The sequence below is a fragment of the Falco naumanni genome, chromosome 4 (genome assembly GCF_017639655.2).
Source record: "Falco naumanni isolate bFalNau1 chromosome 4, bFalNau1.pat, whole genome shotgun sequence".
In the NCBI taxonomy this organism is placed as follows: Eukaryota; Metazoa; Chordata; class Aves; order Falconiformes; family Falconidae; genus Falco; species Falco naumanni.
This window is the reverse complement of record NC_054057.1, coordinates 31,055,760-31,078,418: the sequence shown is the minus strand read 5'-3', so window position 1 is coordinate 31,078,418 and position 22,659 is coordinate 31,055,760. Positions and strand designations below refer to the sequence as shown.

At 36.9% G+C, this 22,659-nt stretch overlaps 1 protein-coding gene across 1 annotated transcript in view; it reads right to left on the bottom strand.

The window, feature by feature from the left end:
• Window positions 1-22,659, bottom strand: part of MEOX2 (mesenchyme homeobox 2) — a 55,140-nt gene that overhangs the window by 8,564 nt on the left and 23,917 nt on the right. Inside the window, exon 2 of the mRNA XM_040592958.1 lies at window positions 6,495-6,667. Coding sequence (XP_040448892.1) covers window positions 6,495-6,667 — 173 coding nt within the window. The remainder of the gene's footprint in view (window positions 1-6,494; window positions 6,668-22,659) is intronic.

Sequence of the window (22,659 nt, the reverse complement as noted above, 5' to 3'; positions counted from 1 at the left end):
TCAAAATTAATTTCATGATCAAACTGATAACCCTTCCTATTTAAAACCTCTCCTAACTAGGTTGCAGGGTTAACATAACTTAAGTAGAATGGGACACACTATTTCAGGTTCTTTCTGACCACTGGCTTGTTGTATGTACCATGAGGAAGTATTTTTTATAAAAGCAGTATCTCTTTGTTTTTGTCCAGAGGCAAAGGCAGGTGATCTGTGAGGGTGCTGCTCACTCTACCTTATTCTCCTATAACATATCTTTTTAGAGTTTACCTTCATCCAATTTCTTTGCATAAATATATATAAATCTACAAAAGAAAAATATGGTGAAAAACTAATTTGTGGGAAAGATCTAAACTTTGCCTCTTCTTTGTATAGGAATTTACCTGTGTGAATTACTGACATAGAGCATTTTATTTCATAAGGAGAAAAACCTAACGCGCATTATTCTGCACCTACATTGCACAGGTCAGCTGAGTGTGAAAGTTAAAAAAGACAGTGGGTAATCAAGACTAGCTCTTGGTAAGTACATTGATGCTTTTTTCTGCTACTACTTTAGTATGAAGACAAGGCAAATATCAGGAAGTAGGACTCAGCAGAAAGCAACCCGAGTACCAGCCCATGACAATCCTCCAGGGCTCTGTGACTATGGAAGCCATCTCTCTGCCCAAGTAAGAAGGACCTTCATTTCCATTCACTTAAAACTAGTCCTACAGTTCATGACTTCAAATCTGGAGGACCTTTCTGACTTCCAAAACAAGCCAGTCCTGAGTCTTTTGATGGTAAATGAGCCTCAAAATCAGCATCAAGTTCTAAAGCTAGTAAACCCTCGACAAGCTGCAGTTGTTTTCAGCAAGGCCTGCCTTGACGAGAAGAAACTAGTGAAACCAGAGATTCTCCATTTTTCAGTGCCCTGTATAAAAGAAATATCTCCTTTATTCTACATGTTAATTTGTACCTCTGCAATACCATTTGTTTCTCACTTATTTCTTCAGGTTTTTGAAGTGACCATGAATGACAAACCTAAAAAGCTCCTATCTCCTTAGACAACTAAAGAAGCTGCATCTTTCTCAACTTGTGTGTTAGAAAGGGTAGGGGACAGTAGAGCCTTACTCACTTTGTAAGAACAGCCATATAAGCTGCTAATACCTCCATCCATATCTCATATGCTCCTTAGCACAGACAGCGGTTTCTCCCTACCCAGAACCTCATGAGATTTCTCTGCAGCTGTAGGGTCCATTCGCAACTAACAGCTTGAGGCACTTGGATCTTTGCACATGGACTTGCTTATTAGAATTCAATCAATACTGCAAAAGTAAATATGCTGTTTGAAGTTTTGGCATGTTCTTTTAAAAACAGAATTATTGCACAAATCAAAATTATGCATGAGTTATAATTAAGTTTTCCAGGAGCATTCTTTCTTAAGAAAGAACTCACTGAGTTAGTCTAGTAACTCTTACCGCTGGTATTTATATTGTTCAAGACAAATATAAAAGTATTAGTGAGTTTTATTTTATTAAGAGTGTTACTTTAAATAAAGCAAACAATCCAAAGGATTTCAAGCCACACAGGCTCATTATTATAGTGTGTATAGAGAGGGCTTAACACTTGGAAGCTTGGAATGAGCAGCTGCCTTTCAGAGAAGACGTGACAGCACAATAAATCAGACAGATATGGTCAAGCTCGTCCTATCAATCCATTGTTTGATTTTGTTTGAAAGTGTAAAGGGGAATAATTTCACCTCACAAATCTAGCTTCCTAAAGTAGGAAACCAGTCATGCTGTGTGATGCATGGAGAGACATTCAGTCTTGCAGAGGTGGTTCAGAAGAAACACCTAATTGATGAACATTGAACTCCCTGGTTTCTCACCCAGGCGACTAAGGAGAGCTACTCTTACCAGTCAAGTCTAAAAAATGCAGTGATTAGCCTCCCATGATCTCTGCAATGCTGAAAAGGTTTTTAAAAGAGTCATTTGGGATGAAGGATTGAGGTAACCATGCCTGGAGGAAACTTTTCTAATGGAAAATTTCATTTATTATTTTTAGAGTCATAACAATGCAGAGCTACAGTGGGGGTTATGGTACCATACCAATACTGCCCAAATACATTTGGGTATATGTTGCTTGCTTCTCTTTCTGGTAGGAAAAGGCTTTACAAAGCTTCTTCCTTTGTCAGTCATCCTGCGTTGGTACCACATGCATGGAAGCCAAACACAGAGCAGAATCACTCTTCAATTTGACAACATTTTGTCCTTTGTCTATGCAAAATCGATGACTTCAGGCCTTTTATAAATGATTGGTGGCTTCTAGGTGGGTATTGGAAATTAAAGTTAAAAAGAAATAAACCTTCTCATTGCCATCAGCAGAATTTAATCTGACTAGGTGGGATTTTCCATCTGTGTTGGCAAACAGAAGCATTATATATTTGGACAGTTTATTCCGGTAACCTTAGCTAGCCTGCTAATGTTGCTAGAACTGCAACATTACTCTTTTGATGAGCTTCGTGCAAAAAGATCTTGTGAGGTGGAAAGATCTCCTACTCCTTCTATATTTGGCAGGACCAACTCCATAAAAATGTCCATTTTGCCACGCCTCCGATACCCCACTGCAGCTGCTTCCTCTCCTCATCCCACAGTGAGATACTAAAAAGTCTGCATGGAACCTTCTCCAAGTTTATCTGGATGTACAAAAAAGCCAAGAATGCGCTTGTCAAGGTCACAAATATCTAGGGAGTGAAGATAGTTTTTAGTCTAACTGGCTCTTCAAAATATAATAGAGCGCTGCCAGCTGAAAATTATTAACTGCTGGCTAAGCAGGGATTGTGAGTGCATTCTATAGGAGATGGAGCAGGAATGACATGTACCTATACTGCTGGAATTCTTACAATACCATAATAGAGCCATCCTACCACCAGATGTGCTTATAACACTCTCAAAGTGCACTCTTAATGTCTAGGCAATTGAAGCACTTATTTCATTTCATCCTCCTGTCTTGTAACTCAGGTTTCCTTTTTAGGGAGTGACTTCTCCTCTCCTGATCCATATGTTGTGAGGGGTTTTTTTCATTAATATTTTTTGCGAAATAGCCTTCCATGAGTCATTTATGTTTGAACTGATCTTGTAAGTTGTTTCAAAAGTCAAATGGAGCCTTACTTTGATGACTGTAGAAAACTTTAATAACCTCATATAACTTTTTAAATATGGTCAGACATATGTTTTTTTCTACAGCTTGTTTAAATGCCACAAAAGGTAATTATGAAGTGTTAGTTGGTCAGTGCCTCTTTTAAGCTGCAGCGTATGGTTGAAATTATCACTATAGTCAAGAGGAAGATAGAGCTTTCTCAAGATAATAGAGTTTGTGATTTATCTCACATCTTGGGAAATAACTGAAAGTTTTAACTTTAGGATGACCCCTCAATACTTTCCCCAGATTATTTTTTGTTCTTCTGGACTCTGAATAATATGATGCTTGTCATTTTTAAAAAAAACAAACTAGTAAAAACATTTATGCTAAACAATTAATTCCATCAGGGTTAGGTCTGCTCTCAAAGCTGTTTTCTGAGCAGATACATTAGTTCACCCAATACCCACTGCTCTTTTTTTTGCCTTGTATTACCTGAAGCAAGTTTCAATTCCTTGTGCGTAAATTCAGTGTTTTGTAAGAGATCAAGAGAGCTCCAACACAAATAGGTCTACAGCCTGTGATGAGGTTGAGGTTATCATTTGTGTGTTCACTTTAGTTCAAAGGAACTACTGCCTATCAGGTACCATTTTCTGCAATGCAGCCTTTGGGGGGGGAAATAGTAAAGGGAAGTGTTTCAGAAATAGCAGTTTTCCAAAAATGCTACCTTACTGTGGAGGTTTGGGTTTTTTTGGAATTCCATCAATATATTTTAATTCAGTCATCATAATTTTAGAGAAAGGCCTGTTTTTATTTTATCTTCTTAAGAAGGGTATCAAATACAATCTCCTCTGTTGGGACAGCTAGTAAAAGAAAGCAATAAAAGTCGTAAGTAAACAAATAGGTGTTGTTAACCCACTCAAGAATAATCATTCTTTCTGCTAATGATGGAAAGACAGGTCCTGAATATGAGTTAAGTCTCTTAACTGGAAAAAAAAAAAAAGAAGTATTAGTATTACACCAGGTTCACCCTGGAGTAATATTTTTTAAGTCACTGCAAGAATACTGATGTAAAACACGTATGCAAGAAGAGTCAAGCTTTTTGATTTACTGCATTCAGCTTCTGAAGACAGCCATGTAGCATGGAAACCTGCACCCAGTACCATGCCTATTTACATCAGTTTTCCATCAAAGCAATATATTTGATTTAAAAAAGAGACATTCCTAACTGACACAATTGGAAGTGACATCATTACTTGGCTTAGTATGATTCAGAAACTGAAACATACGTCCAGAATTTCCTCTCAATTTTCTTTTTGTTTTCAATCAACAATACAGGTTTTATGCTTGCTTTTTTTTTTTTTTTTTTTTAATTTCTCTCAGCCTGTTTTATTGTGGCAAGATACAGAACTGGACTCTACGAAACTAAAAATCTTAATGATTCCCTTTTCTAAGCAAGGGGCTTTAAGCAGGAAGGTAGGCAGGAAGGAAGGAAAGCAGGAAGGAAGGAATGAAGGAAGGGAGGGAGTTATCTCTAGAAGCTCAGCTGTCACTCTGATAATCTGGGGAAGCAGGGAAGAAATAGATTACATAATTAGATACAAATCATCACAATTATCAGCAGAATGCTTAAAACCAACACTATGCAACAGCTAGAAAACAGCAAGTGCTCCCATAACCTAAATGAATTCTCTTCATTTCTAGCACAGGCTGCCTTTTCTCCTCCAAAGACAATATACGTCTGTCCCTTCTCAGTATGCTCTTAGTTAACTGTTTCCTTTAGGATACTGAACTTTCTCTTCATTTAGTTGTACCACTCAACCTGATCTTTGAAGAAAAGAATAAAGAATTTTAAAGGGACAATAGTTAAATTCCAGGCCAAAATCACTACTAAATATGGGTATGGTTTTCTGAATTCAGCTGACTGATTCCTGTCAAATTGGCCAGCAGATATTTTAAAAAAATTATTTATCATTTTTCAGTTGCACGACGACTCTGCCTTTGTTACTGAGACAATAATTAATTCCTCCTCCCCTTAGCTGTCAAAATCAGGTGTGGAAGTTAATCTAATTGTGTCAGTGGAAATGAAAAAGGCAAAATTTTATCAAATGTTTGACACGAAACAGTGCATATTAAAATATAAGTAACAAATTTAAGTAACTGAAAAATGACCCCAGTGGAACCTGGCATCTTTTTTAAGTCTAATGAGAAATTACTGGCTGATTCTTAACAAGCTAGAAAGGACAACCATTCTCTAGAAGCATTCAAAGAAAAAAAAAAACTGTTTCATTTGCTTGTGTGAGTAAGTGTGTGATCATATGTATAGAAAAGGCTGGATTTTCACTGAGATGCCTACTTATAGCAGGTGTAAATGAAACTCAAGAAAATTGCAAAACTTCTCCTATCCAGAATCAACAAATCGTGGTGCTGTTTTGATACCTTCCCTTGAATATATCATCTTACTGACTGTATCTAAAGCAATCCCTCAATCTAATATTGATTCCTGGAGAAAGGATGACTTTATCAGTGGTCAAAAAGCTTTTAATTTTAATGGTAAAACTGTGGGTAGTATTTTATGTGATTTGGTGTACTTGAGTCCAGTATTCTCAACGTCTTTACTAAAACACATTTTTAAAATGTGTATGTTGATGTAATTGTTATTTAAAATGTGACTTTACTACCTATTTGGTGTATTGGAATGAGATCCTGAAACACTTCAGTACATGCTTAACATGAATATTTCCATTAGAAATCAATGTGACAACATGCATGATGAAACTTGAGCATGTGCAGAAGTGTTTCCCGGACCAGGATTTGGTGAGCAGGAAACCAATAACAGTGATAAGAAATTCCATCATCTCCTCTGCTTTCACAGCGCAGGGTAAGATAAAGTGGTTAAAAATGCCTGTATTCCAGTTTTGCTGGTGTTCCCATTCATGCTGCCATCTGGAAACAGGATGTTCAGAAACTCTGGTCAAATGGCAACTGCATATATTTAATAGACTAAAACAAGATGCTCATATTTTTTGCATGCAGGCAAATCAACTGCTTGTGCATGCAGGCTTTGGGACCTACCACTTCTTCAGCCACATCAGTGTAGACAGATTAGAAAAGACGTGCACCAGTTTACCAGATATATTACTTGTGCTTTTATCTTCCATCTCTGCCTACTAGATGAAATTAATCTGCATCTGGTACATTATAAAAATAAAAATTACTTGCATAGCAGGGAGATAATAAATGTATATAATTTTGCTATAAACATTCAATTTGATACATCAACGTATCTATTCGTAACATAAATAAGAGCTCCACTGTGAGGAGCTACTAACCACTGGTAAATATTGGGCAAGCATTCAAAGTCCATTATTTTGCATCAGTACCTGTCTTTCAGTGAGGTCAAGGTTTACTGCTATCTCATATCGCCTCAGCCTGGTCAAATAGTTATGATGAGCAAATTCTGCTTCTAGCTCTCTGATTTGCTCCTTGGTGAAAGCTGTCCTTTCCTTCCTGGGTTTACTGTTGACCTCTGACTTGTAGTTTCCTTCTTGGGAATCTGAAAGAAAGAAGAAAAAAAAAAAAAAAAAAGAAAAATAGGAAAAAATTAAAGTAATGACAAGTGTACACCTAAATAGGAAACAAGGCCAATGATAACAACATGTTTAAGTTAACATTCTTCAAACTTTCTTCTTTCACAAGCACACCCTTGCTTTCATACCTGTAGATTCTTCACTGTGAATCAGGAAAGCAGCGGTAATTCTGACAGACATGAGCTGCTGCTGCTATTCATGCAAGTCAAACTTCAGCTTAATACCTTGCAGTGTTTCATTTCCCAACAGTTCTCTGTAGAATTTCTGCAAAGCTTCAACTCCTTCCCACTTCTGGGAACTCTCAGTGCATCCAACCAGTACAGGATGTGTATCATCTGATTAGTGTCTTAATGAGTAATACTTCGAGAATCTCACTCTCCTACCATTTTACTAATACCTTAAGCCAAAACTCTATTTTAAATAATACACTTTAAGGTTCAGTCCAGTTACACTTTCAGGGAAAGGCAACAGACAAATCGTAGGAAATTCAATAGACGTCAAAAAAAAAAAAAAAAAAAAAAATTAGCAAGCATGTCCTATGTGATAATGGGATCTCCTCCTCCTCATGCCATGGTGCAGGTAGCGAGGTTGTGTCACAGCTAGTGTCGGTGTAGGAAATTTGCTACCACTACAGCTCATTAACTAAGAAACACTCTGGCCACAATCAGAGATTTGCTGAAAGTTTCATTACTACCCTCCTGATTCCTTTTACTCTCAGAAACAGGTACATTTGGTCCTGAGCCAAACTACTGAACTTAGTGATAGTCATTCTGTTGCTGTCAGTGAATTTTGTTTAAATAAACGAAAAGAGATGAAAGTGGAGGGGGAAATAAACAGACCAAACCACAACAAAACAAAAAAACAACCAAAAAAACCGATAGGAAACAGAGGAAGAGAGAATGGAAAGAAAAGAAGAAAAAAAAAAAAAAAGAGACCAGACATTTATAAGTTTGGGTATGATACAACACCTATAAATCCAAAATTAGCAGAAGATCAGTAGGAGTATCATTAGTCAAATTCTGGCCTCATGAACCATCTTAAAAATGTCACAGATTAATTCACACTTCAGTTGCTGATTTAAATAGAAACCTGCATCAACATCCAACTGAACAGGCCCACAAGAAATTACTCCCTGGGACTTTGTGTCAGATGAATCATCGACACGCCGCCTGAGACTCTCCAACTGGCCAGTGACTCTGGTTTCAAAACTACAGTCAACTACATTTTACAAAGGTATAAAAATGTTTTCACTTTTTGTCAGTCACTATGCTGCTTGGAAGGGATTTTTTATTTTTTTTTTATTTTATGAGAACTGGTGATGCTTGACACAGTGCTACATTTAAAATGTTTTAAAGCTAATGGCTTCAAACCACTAAACCTCTTACCTTTTGCTGACATGACACACAGAACTTTGCTTCAAATGTACAGTGTACCGCTGGTTTTATGGCTGAGGGTATCGGCCAAAGTTGTTGAGTGGGTTTAGGAGCCGTTCAGTCATGACTGGAATAGGGAATTTCTAGGACAGCACACGATTAGATGGCAGACGCATTGATTACAGTGTGCGGTCAATACCCACTATCCAAATTCAACACAGAAAACTTGACAGGTCAAAACCAACTTAAACCTGGAAGTTCACATTTCTTCCTTTGTACTAGTTGGCAAACTAGTCACTATAACTTCTTTCTGCCTTTTTCCATTTCAGGAACATGCATATTGCTTTTCTTCCTTGAAATTTCCTTGTCTGCCACCTCATTATAAACTTCAGATATTACGTAGGTGACCTGAACTTACTTCAACCCTTGTACCAGCATTCCAATGAACTGCTGAAGAGAGATACCTAAATCATTTTTCTTAGCATTCAGACTTACCATTCTTACACCACCAGACGTGTTTCATATGTGTTTGAAAGCAGGTGGATGTGCATACTGCTTATCTGCAGTGTGGCACAGAAATGTAGTTCGTGCAGGTCACTGGTGAAGAACTCTTAACTGTCTTGGTAAATCTGTGCCTGTGTGAGGCCGTGAGCCAGAAGTCTTACCATGCCAGTACTTGCTGCAAGAAAGATCCATGGCTCACTAGTTTCCAAACCAAAGGTTGTGAGCTTCAATAAAACCAATGCACCTACAGATGACACCATATTGAAAACTAAATACTAGAAATGAAGATATAAGCCTTGAAATGCAAAAGAAAGTGGGGTCAGGGGTGTGAAACCTTGGTAGCAACTGCTATCACGAATGGCCAAAAGGAAAAACTTCACGAGTACCCATCCAAATGTCTCTCAGAAGGGTACTGATCTCTGTACATGACTGAGATTTATAATGCAAGCAATCTTTTTCTGCAAGCAGATAGTTCCATGAGGAAAACAGAATTCCTGTACAGCCAGTAAAACCATGAGGAACCAAGTAATCTTTCAGGTTAATACTCACGGTTCTGAGTTCCCAATTTACAAATGCGGTTAGCATCTAAATTCCATGCTACTGGGGTACTGATGTAAGGAAAGGGAAATGTAACTGCATGAGTCGCATTTGTCCTTCATCTTTGCCAGGACAGAGGATTCAGCACTGCTAGCAATGTTAGCCCACACAGATCCTGTGCAAATATGAGCATGCTTGGACAACTGGTTATTTAGGCATTTCTGCCATTGCTGGATACTGCTTTTAAGCCAATGCTGGATTGTAAGTGCCTGGCAGCCACAGTTTTGTCAGCAGTATGATTTCACCAGCAGACAGACACAAGTGGAAAAGTTTCAGGTTTTTATTTATTTGTTGTGAATGTCACTGAATGCATTTGTAATAGTCAAAATACTCTGAAAAAAACACATGATATGTTCAAATATTGCTGAAAGCAGAAGTTGCAGAGGCACACAGAAACCTGAGACAGGTACACAGAAAGCTGACTCCCTTTCAGTACTGAGGTTCACACAACTGAACGACCAGAATCCTATAAAATCCCAGCAAAGATCTGACCAGCAAGACAATGGTATTTTGCTTAACGCATTTGAGATATTGGACATACACCTAAAAAGATACTTAGATGGATGCCAGTTAGATGAACAACAGTTATGAACTCTTGGTGTCATCTGACTTTCCCTGCTGCAGTGTTGCTCTGGTTCATGTACAGATTGCCTTTTATTCCCTATCGACATCGTACTACTTGGAATACTAATTTTAGAAATCTGGGGTGTTTTAATTTTCAAAGCAGTAAATCTAGGTTTTCTGATTTTTTTCTTTTTAACAGTCTCTATAGAGCCAGGATTGGGAGCTCCCATCTCCTTCTGACCTTCAGGTCTCTGTTCATATCACCAAACTAGCTTCTCTTTGGTGGAAAATGGGTGGGAGACTTGGAAGAGATTTTTGGCAGAACTCATGTCAACCTACATCTGTTTTGCAGCTGTTGCAGCTAAGAGAAGAAAAAAGTCCCAACAACCTTAGTTTTCTTCTACTGGCTACATCTTATGCCAAATGGTAGGTGTAGAGGGAAAGAACAAAGCCTAAGGGGATCTAAGTTACACTCCTTGCCTCTCAAAAGGCACACATAAAATACATACAGGTGGTACAAACCACTTGATGAAAAATACAGCAATCTATATTGTCTGTCTTCTGCCTTCTCCCAGATAAATTCTGGCACACTCTCAGAAGATGTAGCCTACATGCAGGTATTAGTACTTTATCAGTCTCTCTTTGGCAGACCTTTGTTCTTTGGATGTCAAATAATGTAGGCAGTTAACCACTGCTTTGATGGATGCAGGTCAGAGCTCTTTCTCAGAACTCTTTTTATCAGTTTTCAAAAACTCCAGGCAGCATCTTTAATATCTCCTGTTAGACAAAAATGCTTGTTGGTAACCGATGTAGAAGGTACCATTTGGAAAGACATTCAAAGCTATAAATGACTGTTCTACTTATCTTTGGGGGCTTAGATTTTTTCCTGAGTTTAATAACAGCTCAATTTATTTTTACAAAAAAAAATCATTACTAATTGCACTACTCCCCACCTTCAGAAGTTACTTCTACTTTATTCTAAGGAAAGGATTGCTGTTAATCACAGCATCTGTATTGTCCTGCCAGAGTTCCTATTTTCTTCTGTCTGCATCGAGAGATGAAGCATATTAAGCAAACACAGGATCTAACTCCTACGTGTAGAATATGAAAAGTGGTCATTTTGGTATCTTTGCTTTCGATGCATGCCAAGGAAATACAGGACTGGTCACAGAATAGGGAAAAGAGACTGGTCAGAATATCTGTAATAAAAAGATCTGTTGCTAACTGGGTAGGGTCAGAATCACAGGCAAAATGTGAAAGAAGCACCTGCTATTTTTTCTTGAATTAGTTCAACAGCTGGCATACCTTCATTTCTCAGACAGAAATGAACTTTCAGTTAATACCTGCAATGTAAAATCCCAGACAAAATTTTCAAAAATAAGTCAGATTACTAGTGTTCTATTGGCAGTTGCAGATGGTTTTCAGATCCTGACTGAGAGTGAGTAGTGGCAATAACCAGTAATGACTTGTGACAAAAATGCCATTGGAATTTCACCCCTAGAGCTGTTATTCAATGTCCAGGTTTTCAAATTTCACTCACACCTTCCAAAACTATTTCCAAATCTATTTCATTATAAATTTGTAGTGAAGTTGGATAAATTAAATCTTCTTAATTGCATAACTTCCTATAAATGATGCTCAAGCATTTGCCTACTACATACTTATTTACTTTAAAATGAAGCAAACTATACAAAGTAATCAATGCAAAAAGCTTGTTACTTCCAAGTAGTTTAATGTTTTGTGAAAGAATATTTCTTTCAAACTTAATTCCTCTAAATTTCTTTAAATGACTAACATGTAAACAAAATCTTCTAAACATCAACAGGACACAACAAGGATACATGATTTAATGCAAAGTGTTTTTCTTTTCTTCCCCACCCCCCCACCCCCACCCCCCAAGGTATTAGCAATATGAACTTAGGGAAAAGTACTATGAAGAAAATAAGCAACTTTGTAGTATTGCAGTTGCAAAGGGATATTATGGAGAGCACTACTCTTTTTAATGGTTAGAAGTACATAGTAGTATAAGCTGAATTGCCTAATCTATTTGTTTCTGATGCTTTATAGTTAATTATATTTTCTGATAAAATGGAATAGTTACTGAGACATAAGCAAGGAGCTGGTATAAAGGTCTCCATCTGACTCCTATTGTTTTGCCAGCAACTACATGTGAGTGCAAGATTTACCCAGAAATAGTCACTTTCAAGTATTTTTTATGTTTAATAGAGAATACTGTGAAGTTTTCCCATGATGTTTTTTTCTAAATTTTCAATTCACACTTTCTCAGAATTAAGATGTAAACTTACTCTGTGTCCAAAACATGTCCAAATTTAAATCCTTACTCCCTACTACTGAGTATAACCTTTATACAAAACAAAAATTAGTTAAATTGACATAGCTATGCTTACTTTGATGCACCTATTTTTATTTGAACTAGATGAAAATATGAACAAAATGCTGCAGACTTAAATCTATTTTTGTTTCATTATTTTCCTTCTCTTTACAGTCATTTAAATAATATTCTTAGCAGATTTTGCTCAGTTAAAAGTAGAGTTCCAAATCACTGAACATTTTCAGAGTGCCTCTTTTGAGAATGTCATGAAAGGTATTTCTGGAGCTGCAATTCACTAAATATATTTAGAGAAACCTTCCTAAAAAATGCAACAAACAGCATCATCATTTCCATAATTCACAACTCTGCATGTGCAAATGGGCAAAGCTGCACAGTAGCACAAGTATGATGTCAAAATTACATGAATCCTTTTCTTCATTCTAATGAAAGCAAACTTTTGTTTGCTTATTGAGTTAATGCTTTCTAACCCAGTCTGTGACAATTAAAAATTTAAAAAGTTCAAACAGCCTCACATCCACTCCCAAAAAACCCAAGAACTGGCACAGTAGAAGCTGTGGGTATTCTGAAACACACTATATACCATCCTAAACCATTACCTACTAGTTGTAGTTGCCAACATTTTGTTATTACTGCCTCCTGAAAGTACAAGTCTACAAATTATACTGCCGTATCGGAAAGACTGATTCATAACACTGTGACATCTATTGATGCAGGTTCTTGAAGATACCTATGCTGGAAAAGATGGGCTTCTGCCAGGTCATCTGATTGATCTAACTATATAACGTGGTCATGTAATTTCTTCTTCAAACCACCAAATATGAAAGACAACATATGAATTGTCTCATATGAATAATTACACTAGTTAGTGGATCTTCATGTGGAAGACACTGCTCTCAGTCCCAAATGTTGGGAATTACAGCATATGTTAGAAAGGAGACACAGGATTTCCCTTAAAGAAACTTCACAGGCTGCATTTTAATAGGACTTTATCCAGTGGGACTTCCAATTCCCATTTGGACTTCAGGAGATACATCTCTTAAATGCAATATTGAATAATATCTACATTTGCCTATTTATTGAACCATTTTCATAATTTGTTTTCTCGTAGAAGAGTTTCACTAAATGAAGGTGAAGAGCTGCCAGCACCATCTCCCCACAGATTACCAGTGAGTCCTCCTGAGTAAAACTTAACGTACGAAATTAAACCAAAAAATTTTCCATGCAGAAGCCTCTTAGAACAAAGACGTCCAAGTGGAGAAAACAGGAGCTGAGATAGGAGTTTATATAATCTTTCTTTTCTTGAGTCTCACCTCCTAGACATCTCCCACAGAGACTCTTTCCTACGCAAAGGAAGCAGAGTAAAAGTGAAGAGCGATCAAAGCCACCCCAAACACTGTGCGTGCCTCAGTCATCATCAGCGGTCTGGTGAAAGCCCTTCCCTGGGCAGCAGCTGCATCGGAACTCCAAAGAGGCATTAAAATACTCCTTTGGGCCCTACTTTATATTAAAATACTTAGGAAAATAGATTTTTTTCTGCAAAGATAGTACATGAAAGTTCTCAAGCACTGCAAACTGTAAGGAAGTGGTTGCTTAGGAAGAGAAGAGAGCATATGACACACAGAACATCCATAATCACCTCTCAGCAAGTCTTATCTCCCTTAAATGATGGGTTGTAGTTTTTATTTTAGTTTTGTGAAGCAGGGAGAACTTTGTCCTGCCAAAAATACTAGAGCAGCCAGCACAGGCAGTGTTCTGGGACTCAGGTTTAACAAAAGGCCATATTTAATTTGTGTCTGAAAATAAAAAACAACCTGAAATACTTTAGTGATAAAGAATGCACTCTGGCTGTTTTAATTCTTTTGGCCAGTGTGCTTTTGTGGAGGTGCTTTCTCACAAGTATAGGTAGCTCTGCCTCTCTGTCATAGTTAAAATATAGTTGAGGTTGCTCCACTTTGTATGACATAAAATACTAAATATTTAGCTAAAGATATTGCCAGCAAAAACAGAGATGAGGCTAAGGAATGGAAAAATATGTCATAGTGACTTGCTGCTAAGAAATATATACAGAAATTATACCCGTATATATCCTGCCTGTGCTATCTAGAATTTAAATATCATGAAAGTACTTACATTATTTTTTCTCTGTACAGCCAGACTGCCACTGTTAATAATAAGAATCAAAAGTACAGTGGTACTTTGTATGCACAAAGTACGTATGTCAAGCAATACATTTTACAAACCCTGCTTCTATATTAACTTCTTTATATAACTGGCCATTAGTGTTACGTGCTTTCAAATTTACATTCAAAGTCTCTTGCATTTAAAGCAGAAATACATTCCACTGCAAGACTAGCAATGTTTGCTTCCCAACTGGCATTCAACTCTTGCTAATAATTCTGTTGCTTAGAAAGTTCAGACTTTGTGGATATTATTCATCAAATTTGTGAGTAAAACACTTTTAATGAGGTGTTAAAGACTGGGTTATTCCACATAAAGATCTCGATTATTTAAACTTCAGGTATCACTACAATAAATCTTCATCATGAATTTCCAAATATCTTTAATAACCAATTATTGTGTTTCATCCATATACAAATATACTTTAATTTTTTTACACAGTCACTTTAGTCACCTTATCAAAGTCTGTGCAAATCAAGGTGTAATTTCCAGATTTCACCAAGTGTGTAGCCTTATGCTCTTTCTTCCTTAGCTGATGTGCTATACATAGTCAGTGCCATTGCCCTCACTCCTCACACACAAAAGATTACGTTAAAAAGAAGTAAAACCCAGCATCTATCATTCTTGCAGACCTTGTAACAGACTACATCATTGTGCCACAATATGTAGCTTCACTAGAGCAAATGGCCTAGAAAAAGAGTGCCATTTGGGCCGGTTTCTTCCCCAAATTACAGGGGGGCAAGCTGGGGCAATTTCATGAATTTCAGGGGAATCACTTCTCAGTTCCAAGGGTGTCAGAGCCGATTTTGATACCATTTTAATTTCCAGCTTACTTTGTGTATGTTCATGAGAAGTCTTGAGTTGATTAAAGAAAAGTATTTTCTTAGGCTCCTACATATATATTTTCTCAAAATATACATGCAGAACTTACAGTGAAAATCTTGCTGACTTCTAAGTTTGCTTTTTAAAAAAAATTTATTGCAATTGCGTGAGCTCCTGTCCAAACAAAAAATACAAATAGTTTGCACATAAGCCAAAGACTCCAGGATTTTAGTTTTCCATACTAAGCAATAAAAGTTGAAACACTTACAGAAGTTTAATGCAGTTGGGGTTTCTTTAGAGGTCGATATTTACATCTTTCCAAAGCAGGTCTTCAGCATACAGTTACACAAAGGAAAATATAAACGGGTACCAACAATTCTACTTAATTCTTTCTAAGAATTATTTTGCTGCTACAGGAAACAGGAAGCCATTTCACAGGGGTATTTTTCAGTGTAATTCTTCCACGTGTGTTACACTAGCTAATTTTTTTTCCATTCATCATGGAACAGATTTATTTGCAACTCCTTAATGATGTAGTGAAAATTTTATATATGTTGAACATGTGACAGAAAAAAACAGTGTCTGGAGCAAATCTAACATCCAGTATTTCTGCTTAATCCTATGTTAGCGTGCCCTTTCTCCCCTCCCCCCCCCCCCCTTTTTTTTTTTCCCAATCAGTCTGCCTCAAATGTTTTTACTCTTTCTAAAACCTGTCTTTTTGAAACGCTCGTAACTGGTCTCCGCAGTGTAGGTAGCACCTTGCAGAATTGCAGGATCACAAATCGACTTCCATTTCACAGTCTTGATGAGTGTCGTGGTCCTCACAAGCAATTTCATGTGGTCATTCCCTGCCTTGGTGGCTGCCCCTGTTGGACATGGCTTAGCTAGTGTGGCATTACAGCTTTCAGCATGACGCACAAACGCAATCCCTGTCTGGGTCTTTAAGAAGTATCATAGATTTCTGTGGAAATGCATATGCCTGCATGTGTTTTAGTGACATGTTTTGTAAATCTTACTATCCCTCAGAAAGCATTAAAATGAAGCCAACAGGCCCAGCTGTGCTCATAACATACCTTAGTAGACATCCAGACTTTTTTTAAGAACAGAGAAACACACACACACGCACGCTCTCCTACCAAATAGGGTTGCTGTTCTGGGTGTATTCTACTATTTCATTCACAGTTTACTTTACAACATTGTGCTGAAGTATAACAGTAACTATAAAAATGAAAAAACAGTGGAAAGTACTTTCCCACATGCAATTAAATGGAATTACCTGTCTTTCAGGGGAAACCAAAATAAAAAGGGTTATAAAATAAATTTTTTCAGATGTTTAAACTATTTATACCATTGGCTTTCAGACCGACCGTGAAAGTTTCATTTTTCACTTAAAACTATTACTATCTGTTAATACTAGATAGAAACCTCCTAATGACTACTTTAGAAGTCCTGACTATCAGCAGGTTTTGACTTACAAGTTCTCCTACTTAGTGGCGTGCCACATATTCCTTTCTTTGTGTTTTCGCAAATGATTACTGTAAATGGCAGAATCCATTAAAAACACCCAAAGGATTTGTCATGTTTGAAGCTAACACCATTTCCTTTTTTGAACTATAATACAATAGTTAAGGGATGGAAAAATGCTCACATAATTAAACAGAAACCCCAAAATAGTTCTCTAAATAGTATATGGGGTAAAGGAAATAAATCTGTAAAAGAAATAAAATCTAAGTAACGGTGCAGGTTTAAGTTTTCTGCTAAATCTATTGTACTATTAATTTTACAGTCTAGGAGAGCTTTTTGATGAATAATTTTTCTTGATTGCTAACTTGTACAGTCAAAGTTTGTGACTCATAATGGAAAGCTTTGGCAGGGTGCAATAAAAAAAAAAACAAAACAAAAACTTCAACTTTGATGTGAGCAGAAAGCTACAACATAATTGTTTGGAGTACTTCCTATTATTTTAAGATTACAGTGCAAGAAAATACTACGTATCTAGGAGAGGAGGTAACTTCAACTATGGGTTCGAGTATAGTTTTTCAGAGAGCAAATTTTTATGCCATACCTGTACTGTCCCCTTTTATATGTATGATATATAGAGAGATTATATTTATACTTTAACTATATATACAATAACTAAGAGGTCTAAGCTTCCTTTAAACGTCTAAAATGGAACTGCTACTTCCAAAGTAGTTGATTGTCCTCACATAGTTCTAATTTTTAATTTGGAAAGAGAAAGTATAGTATCAAGGACCTGATTTTGCAAACATGCCAGTGTGCACATACAGTTCAGGTCTCAAGTGAGCCCTCTGAGAACATATGTATTTAAGAAAAAATGGAAAAAAATAAAACCCCAAGAATTCCCAATAATTAAACCACAACTCCACAGTATGCTAGTCAAATGAAAAGGTCATTTTGTCTCCAGCTTCATTTCCAACTCCTTTTCAGTAACGGAAAGTCTTTCTGGGATCACTAAATGAATACAAAAGTAGAAACTTCTATTTTCCCTAATAAGAGAGTCTATTTGGCACACATGTAAAATAATGTGGCCTGACTCTTCCATCATTCACCTCACACAACTTGCTGTGTATAAGCTGGAGAAGAAAGGCCTTCCTGGTAAAGTAATGTGCTAGTGAAATAGTCTTGACAGTGCACGTCAAAGCACAGTATATCCTATATATGTTTTATGCTCCCAGACAGTATTTGTTTCATGGTTTTAGAAAAAGCTCATTTTAAATACCTACCTCTACTAGAATAAGAAAATTAAGAAACATTCATTACAACTGAAGATAAAAGTGGGATTGGTATAACATTTTTCTCCATCCTAAAAACACCAAAAACAAACACAAAGGTTATTTAGTTGTTCTGTAAAAGAATGCACATCAGTCCCTACATTCTCTACTGTGATCGGTTGTCAGGCCAATAATGGTTGGCAGGCTGGAGGTAAAACATCATCCTCCCTTTTGACTCTGAAAATGTAGAACTCCATCTTTCTAGGAAATTAAAATTGCCAGTTTATTTCTTTGCTCTTCTTCCCATCCATATAATCTAGGGTTGGATGCTCTGCAGTAAAAGTAGATGCAATACTTGAGATTATCAGATCACAGAAATAGAGGAGAAAAGAGCAATGAAATTATTACCATACCTACTGGTGGATGTAGGAGTGTACTCTAAAAAACAGAAACTTGAAGAAACAATTAAATCCCAGCATATATACCAGTAACCAGCAATTCCAGGGCTGGACTTCATGCAGCAACAATGAACACTGCATTTGCCGGTGCTAATGGGGTGAGGAGGCGGAGGTAGAACACCCCCCCACCCCCCCATCCCCCACCCTCGAACCTCAAAAAATACTGCCTGAACTCTGGTCTGGCAGTTCTGAAAAAGAGTATGTAGCAGCTCTGAAACGGCACAAATTCAAGAATTATATTAAGAAGTGGAATAAAGGTCTGCAGCTTTCCAACAAAATGAGTTATAGCAGTTAGACATGAGCTTGAGCTCTGGGGCATTACTCTTTTCAATATAAAACTTTATTCCATCTAATTTTAAACCACTCAGTCACTGAGTTTCTGCGCAATTAAATAAGATGATTGGACATAATACTATTTTTATCAAGGGTATCTTATTTTAAAATTGCACAGCTTTGAAAAACCCTAATGCCAAGAAAGGAGCTTTTCCAGTCTTTTTTACTCGTTGATAGCCACCCTGAAAAGGAGCCTCTCGCATCCCTGTTCAGGATCTTGAGGCAGAGGGGATGTGTATGAACAAGGGACCGTTTGCTCAGTACAGCCATCCCCGCGTCATAGTTTCTACTGATAGAAAACAAAACCCGAACCACCCAATCTCAACCATCTGTTTTATGGCAAAGAGGGAGATGTAAAGTACTGGATAACTTCATTGCCTCTCTTACCCACCCCTCTGCTGAGAGCGTCTCAGCAACACAGCACTTTTAGGATTCATCTGCTTGCTGCCTAGTTATTTAAAACATCCAACTAGCATGACTTGCATCATCTCCTTTCCCTTCTGCGGTCCCCAGTGACTCTGGGCAGTAGAACAGATGTCACTAAGGCTTAGATTTACTGTAGATGCTGGACTGAGCATGCTTCAGTACAGCACAGCCCTGCAAAAATGGTACTTATTGAATAACTGTGCTGGGTTTTTTTTACATTGTTGCAATGTTTTCCAGGGGATTTATAGGCCTCTGGGGCACTGGAAACATGGAGCAATAGCTTCTTCCACAGATGTAAACATGGGTTTGAGTAAATAGTTAATTTATGCTGGTGTTAGAGCATTTGGCAGATGTTCCTAGTCATAAACAAGCTTTCTCCATCTTTCAAAACAAAAACAAAAACTGGATATTGACTTTCTCTATCATCCAAAATCCCAGCTTGCTTCTTAAGCAAAATTGGACCCAGTTAATTTCACATATCTGAGACAAAAATTCAAAAGGAAAGGACATTAAAATGTTGGTCTGTTAGGGTTACGACTATACTGCACTCATACAGACAATAAAAGAGCGTAACATGCTGATATATATGATGTTTTTATGCAAGACTGCCTTGTTTCCATTAAACAGCAAAAAGACAGCTACTGTTTAACTGAAGAAACTGATAGAAAATCCTCATTACTATATAAACAGTTCTTTAGGCATATAAAGTGTTTAGTTTATGCATCCGTGCATTTAGCTGAACCCTAAGTTTTTTTCTAAACACAATTTTGTGCCTTCCTACTCCATATATTTTCACTTTCTTTTTGAAAGCAGGAAATCTGTGTCTTCTCATGCCTCAAAATGTAAACCAAAAAAAATTAATGATTTTTGTATCATGTGTTTTACCTAACCCACCAGGCAATGCCAGTACATTGCTCCTAGAGTTGTAGTTTCCCTTTAAAGTCTGTCTTTTCTTCTGCTGTTTTCTTTTAACCTGATTTCTAAGGGACACTTTGGTCTACCATCACCGTAACAGATCTCATTGGTTACAATATCAACTTATTTTATTTGGGGATTTAGACCTCTTGCTTATTTGGTGTTCTGTAATTCAGCGGCTTATCCAGACATAAAGCTGAAGAAACAAATCTCATAGTTGTGTAATTACAACAGAATGTTCTCATTTTACTGCCATTAGCTTTTAAGTCATTTAATCAATAAAAATGTATACATAAACCATTTTTTTTTCCAATGATGGCTCACTGAAATAATTCCTGGCTCCACAAATTTCACCTCTTTCAAGTTGATCTAGTCCCAATTAAAAAATCTCAGTATCAACCCCTTTCTCTCCCCATTCACCTTCATGACAGCCCTTCAGAAAGCCTTTGATGTAATAAAAGTTGCCTTGCAGTAACTGCCATGCAAGTTAATATTCAGTTTTGTGGACAAAGTGAGAAAATGTTGCTAAGACAAGGCTGAGAACATAAAAAAATCACCAGTCATTCCTTCATGGATTGCATCAACAGTGACCAGGTAAGAAGTTCAAATTACCCATCCTTCAACATATTAATGAGGATTAATTCACCCATACATTAACATGCAAGTCAAACAGGATTGTTTGTGTGGATGGTGGTGTGTTTGTAAATAGGACCTCCCTCAAAAAGCTAGTGAATAGATCCACAGTTGCTTTTATGTATCTTAATATATCAAACATGCCTTTTAATCACTTAAGAACTAATTCTGCTTCATTTTTATTTGATTTGTTTTAACTTGCACTGAGAGATGATACGAATCCATTGCTACTACTTGAAATTATTCATCATTAATTCTCAGAGAAGGGAACTTATGAGGACACTAATACATGACCCTACTAAGCCTTAAAGGGAAATCAATAAACAAATACATTTTTATAATACTACTTCAGAAAGACTACAAATCAATCAAAGACTGATGAATACCTACCTCAGCTAGGAAGGCTAGTCTCCTGGCTAAGAGGACATTTGTATAGTTCAAAAACTGCAGAAAGAGCCCAGAAGCTCCTCTTTTTTTTGAGCGAAGACATGTATGCACAAATGAGACAGAGAAATCTCCAGATATATTATTCTTTATCCAGATATATTAGTGTAGCTGTGTTGCTTAAAGGGCCTCTTCATTATACTGGACGCTGCATACTAACAAATCTAAGTCCATGCTCCCAGGAGCTGGCAATGCATTTATCATGTGCTACACCTCACTTCTTCATGGTGGTAACAAACAAGTCAAAATGTTCATCACTGAATCCCAGCTATTATCATCAGAGCAGGTTTTAAGGAAAAACTGAGGGAAAACATTACAATTGTGACATCCTGCAGCTCAGTCTCCCAATTCATCTAACTGAAAACAACATTTCCTATCTTGAACAAGACTTTGATCCTTTTTTGAGTAAGGTGTGGCAGTAACTGGGCAAATTTGCGAATTTACACATTGTTTTGCATATAAATAGTATCACAAACCCCTCACATTTTAAATAATAGACCTGGGGGAAAAGAAGGGCAAGGAAGAATGAGATTATGTAAGATCTAGTCAAAAGTGTGCAGACAGGGCGTAGGATGATGTTCAGGTCACATCCCACTGAGGTACAACTGCAGAGGCAACAGCAACACGGTCTGTTTCTGTGAATCAAAATGGTCTTCTTAAGTGGCCCAATTCTGAAATTCCTTACAATATATTTATGACCAAAAAAAAAAGTATAATTTATCTGAAAGGTTGCAGGAAATTAAAGAATCATAGGAAAAGGTCAAAAAAAGCAGTGTCCTTAGACTTGTGTTCAGAAAAGGGTAACGAAAAGAAACATATTGGGGTCTAAACCATGAATGAAAGGACAAAAGCAACATGAAAATGTATATATGGTTCTCAGTAAACCTTTGTACACTTTTGTGAGAAGGTGTGCAACCTTTTGTGAGAGCTATGTCAACAGATACTCAGGTCCACTGAGCTACACAGTAATTCAGCTGCTTTAACATCTGAAAGCACCATTTTTTGTGGGTATAAATCAGCATATCTTCTACATGACAAATTGGTAATACGCAATGTCCTTATACATAGAAACATGACCTAAAACTCCAGAAATATATTTATGAAGCAGGAATACAAGCCACAATCACCCAAAAATGGTTTCAGGGTGGAAATAATTTCTGAAATTATAGAAACATCATTGCAAATGCATGATGACGATTTATCAATAAAAGAGCTATGAAAATCAGACATTTACTTTTAGGCAACTCATATGTCAAGTTGCCTAGGGGTAAAATCACCAGTATTTAGACTTTTATGTTCCTAAGCATAATTAAAAAACAGCCATTTTGAAATTCCCTTTGCACACAAGAGACGTTTAGGGGAGCCAAAATAATTTTTAAAACTTGGTAAAAGAACAAACATAGTGTATGAAAGTCATTAGCTCAAATCCAGTTCTGAAAACCTGTTTACAAATCAGAATCCCGTGGAGCACTCATATGGGATAAGAACAATAAGTTGTTTCACAACTCTCAGAAATGTGTGTGTGAGAAGAAAGAAGTGATATAAAGTGCTCAGAAAAGTACACTGCCTTTTGTACCCTTTTTTTTTTTTTTTTTTTTTTTTTAAGAAAATGACCTTCAATGACCC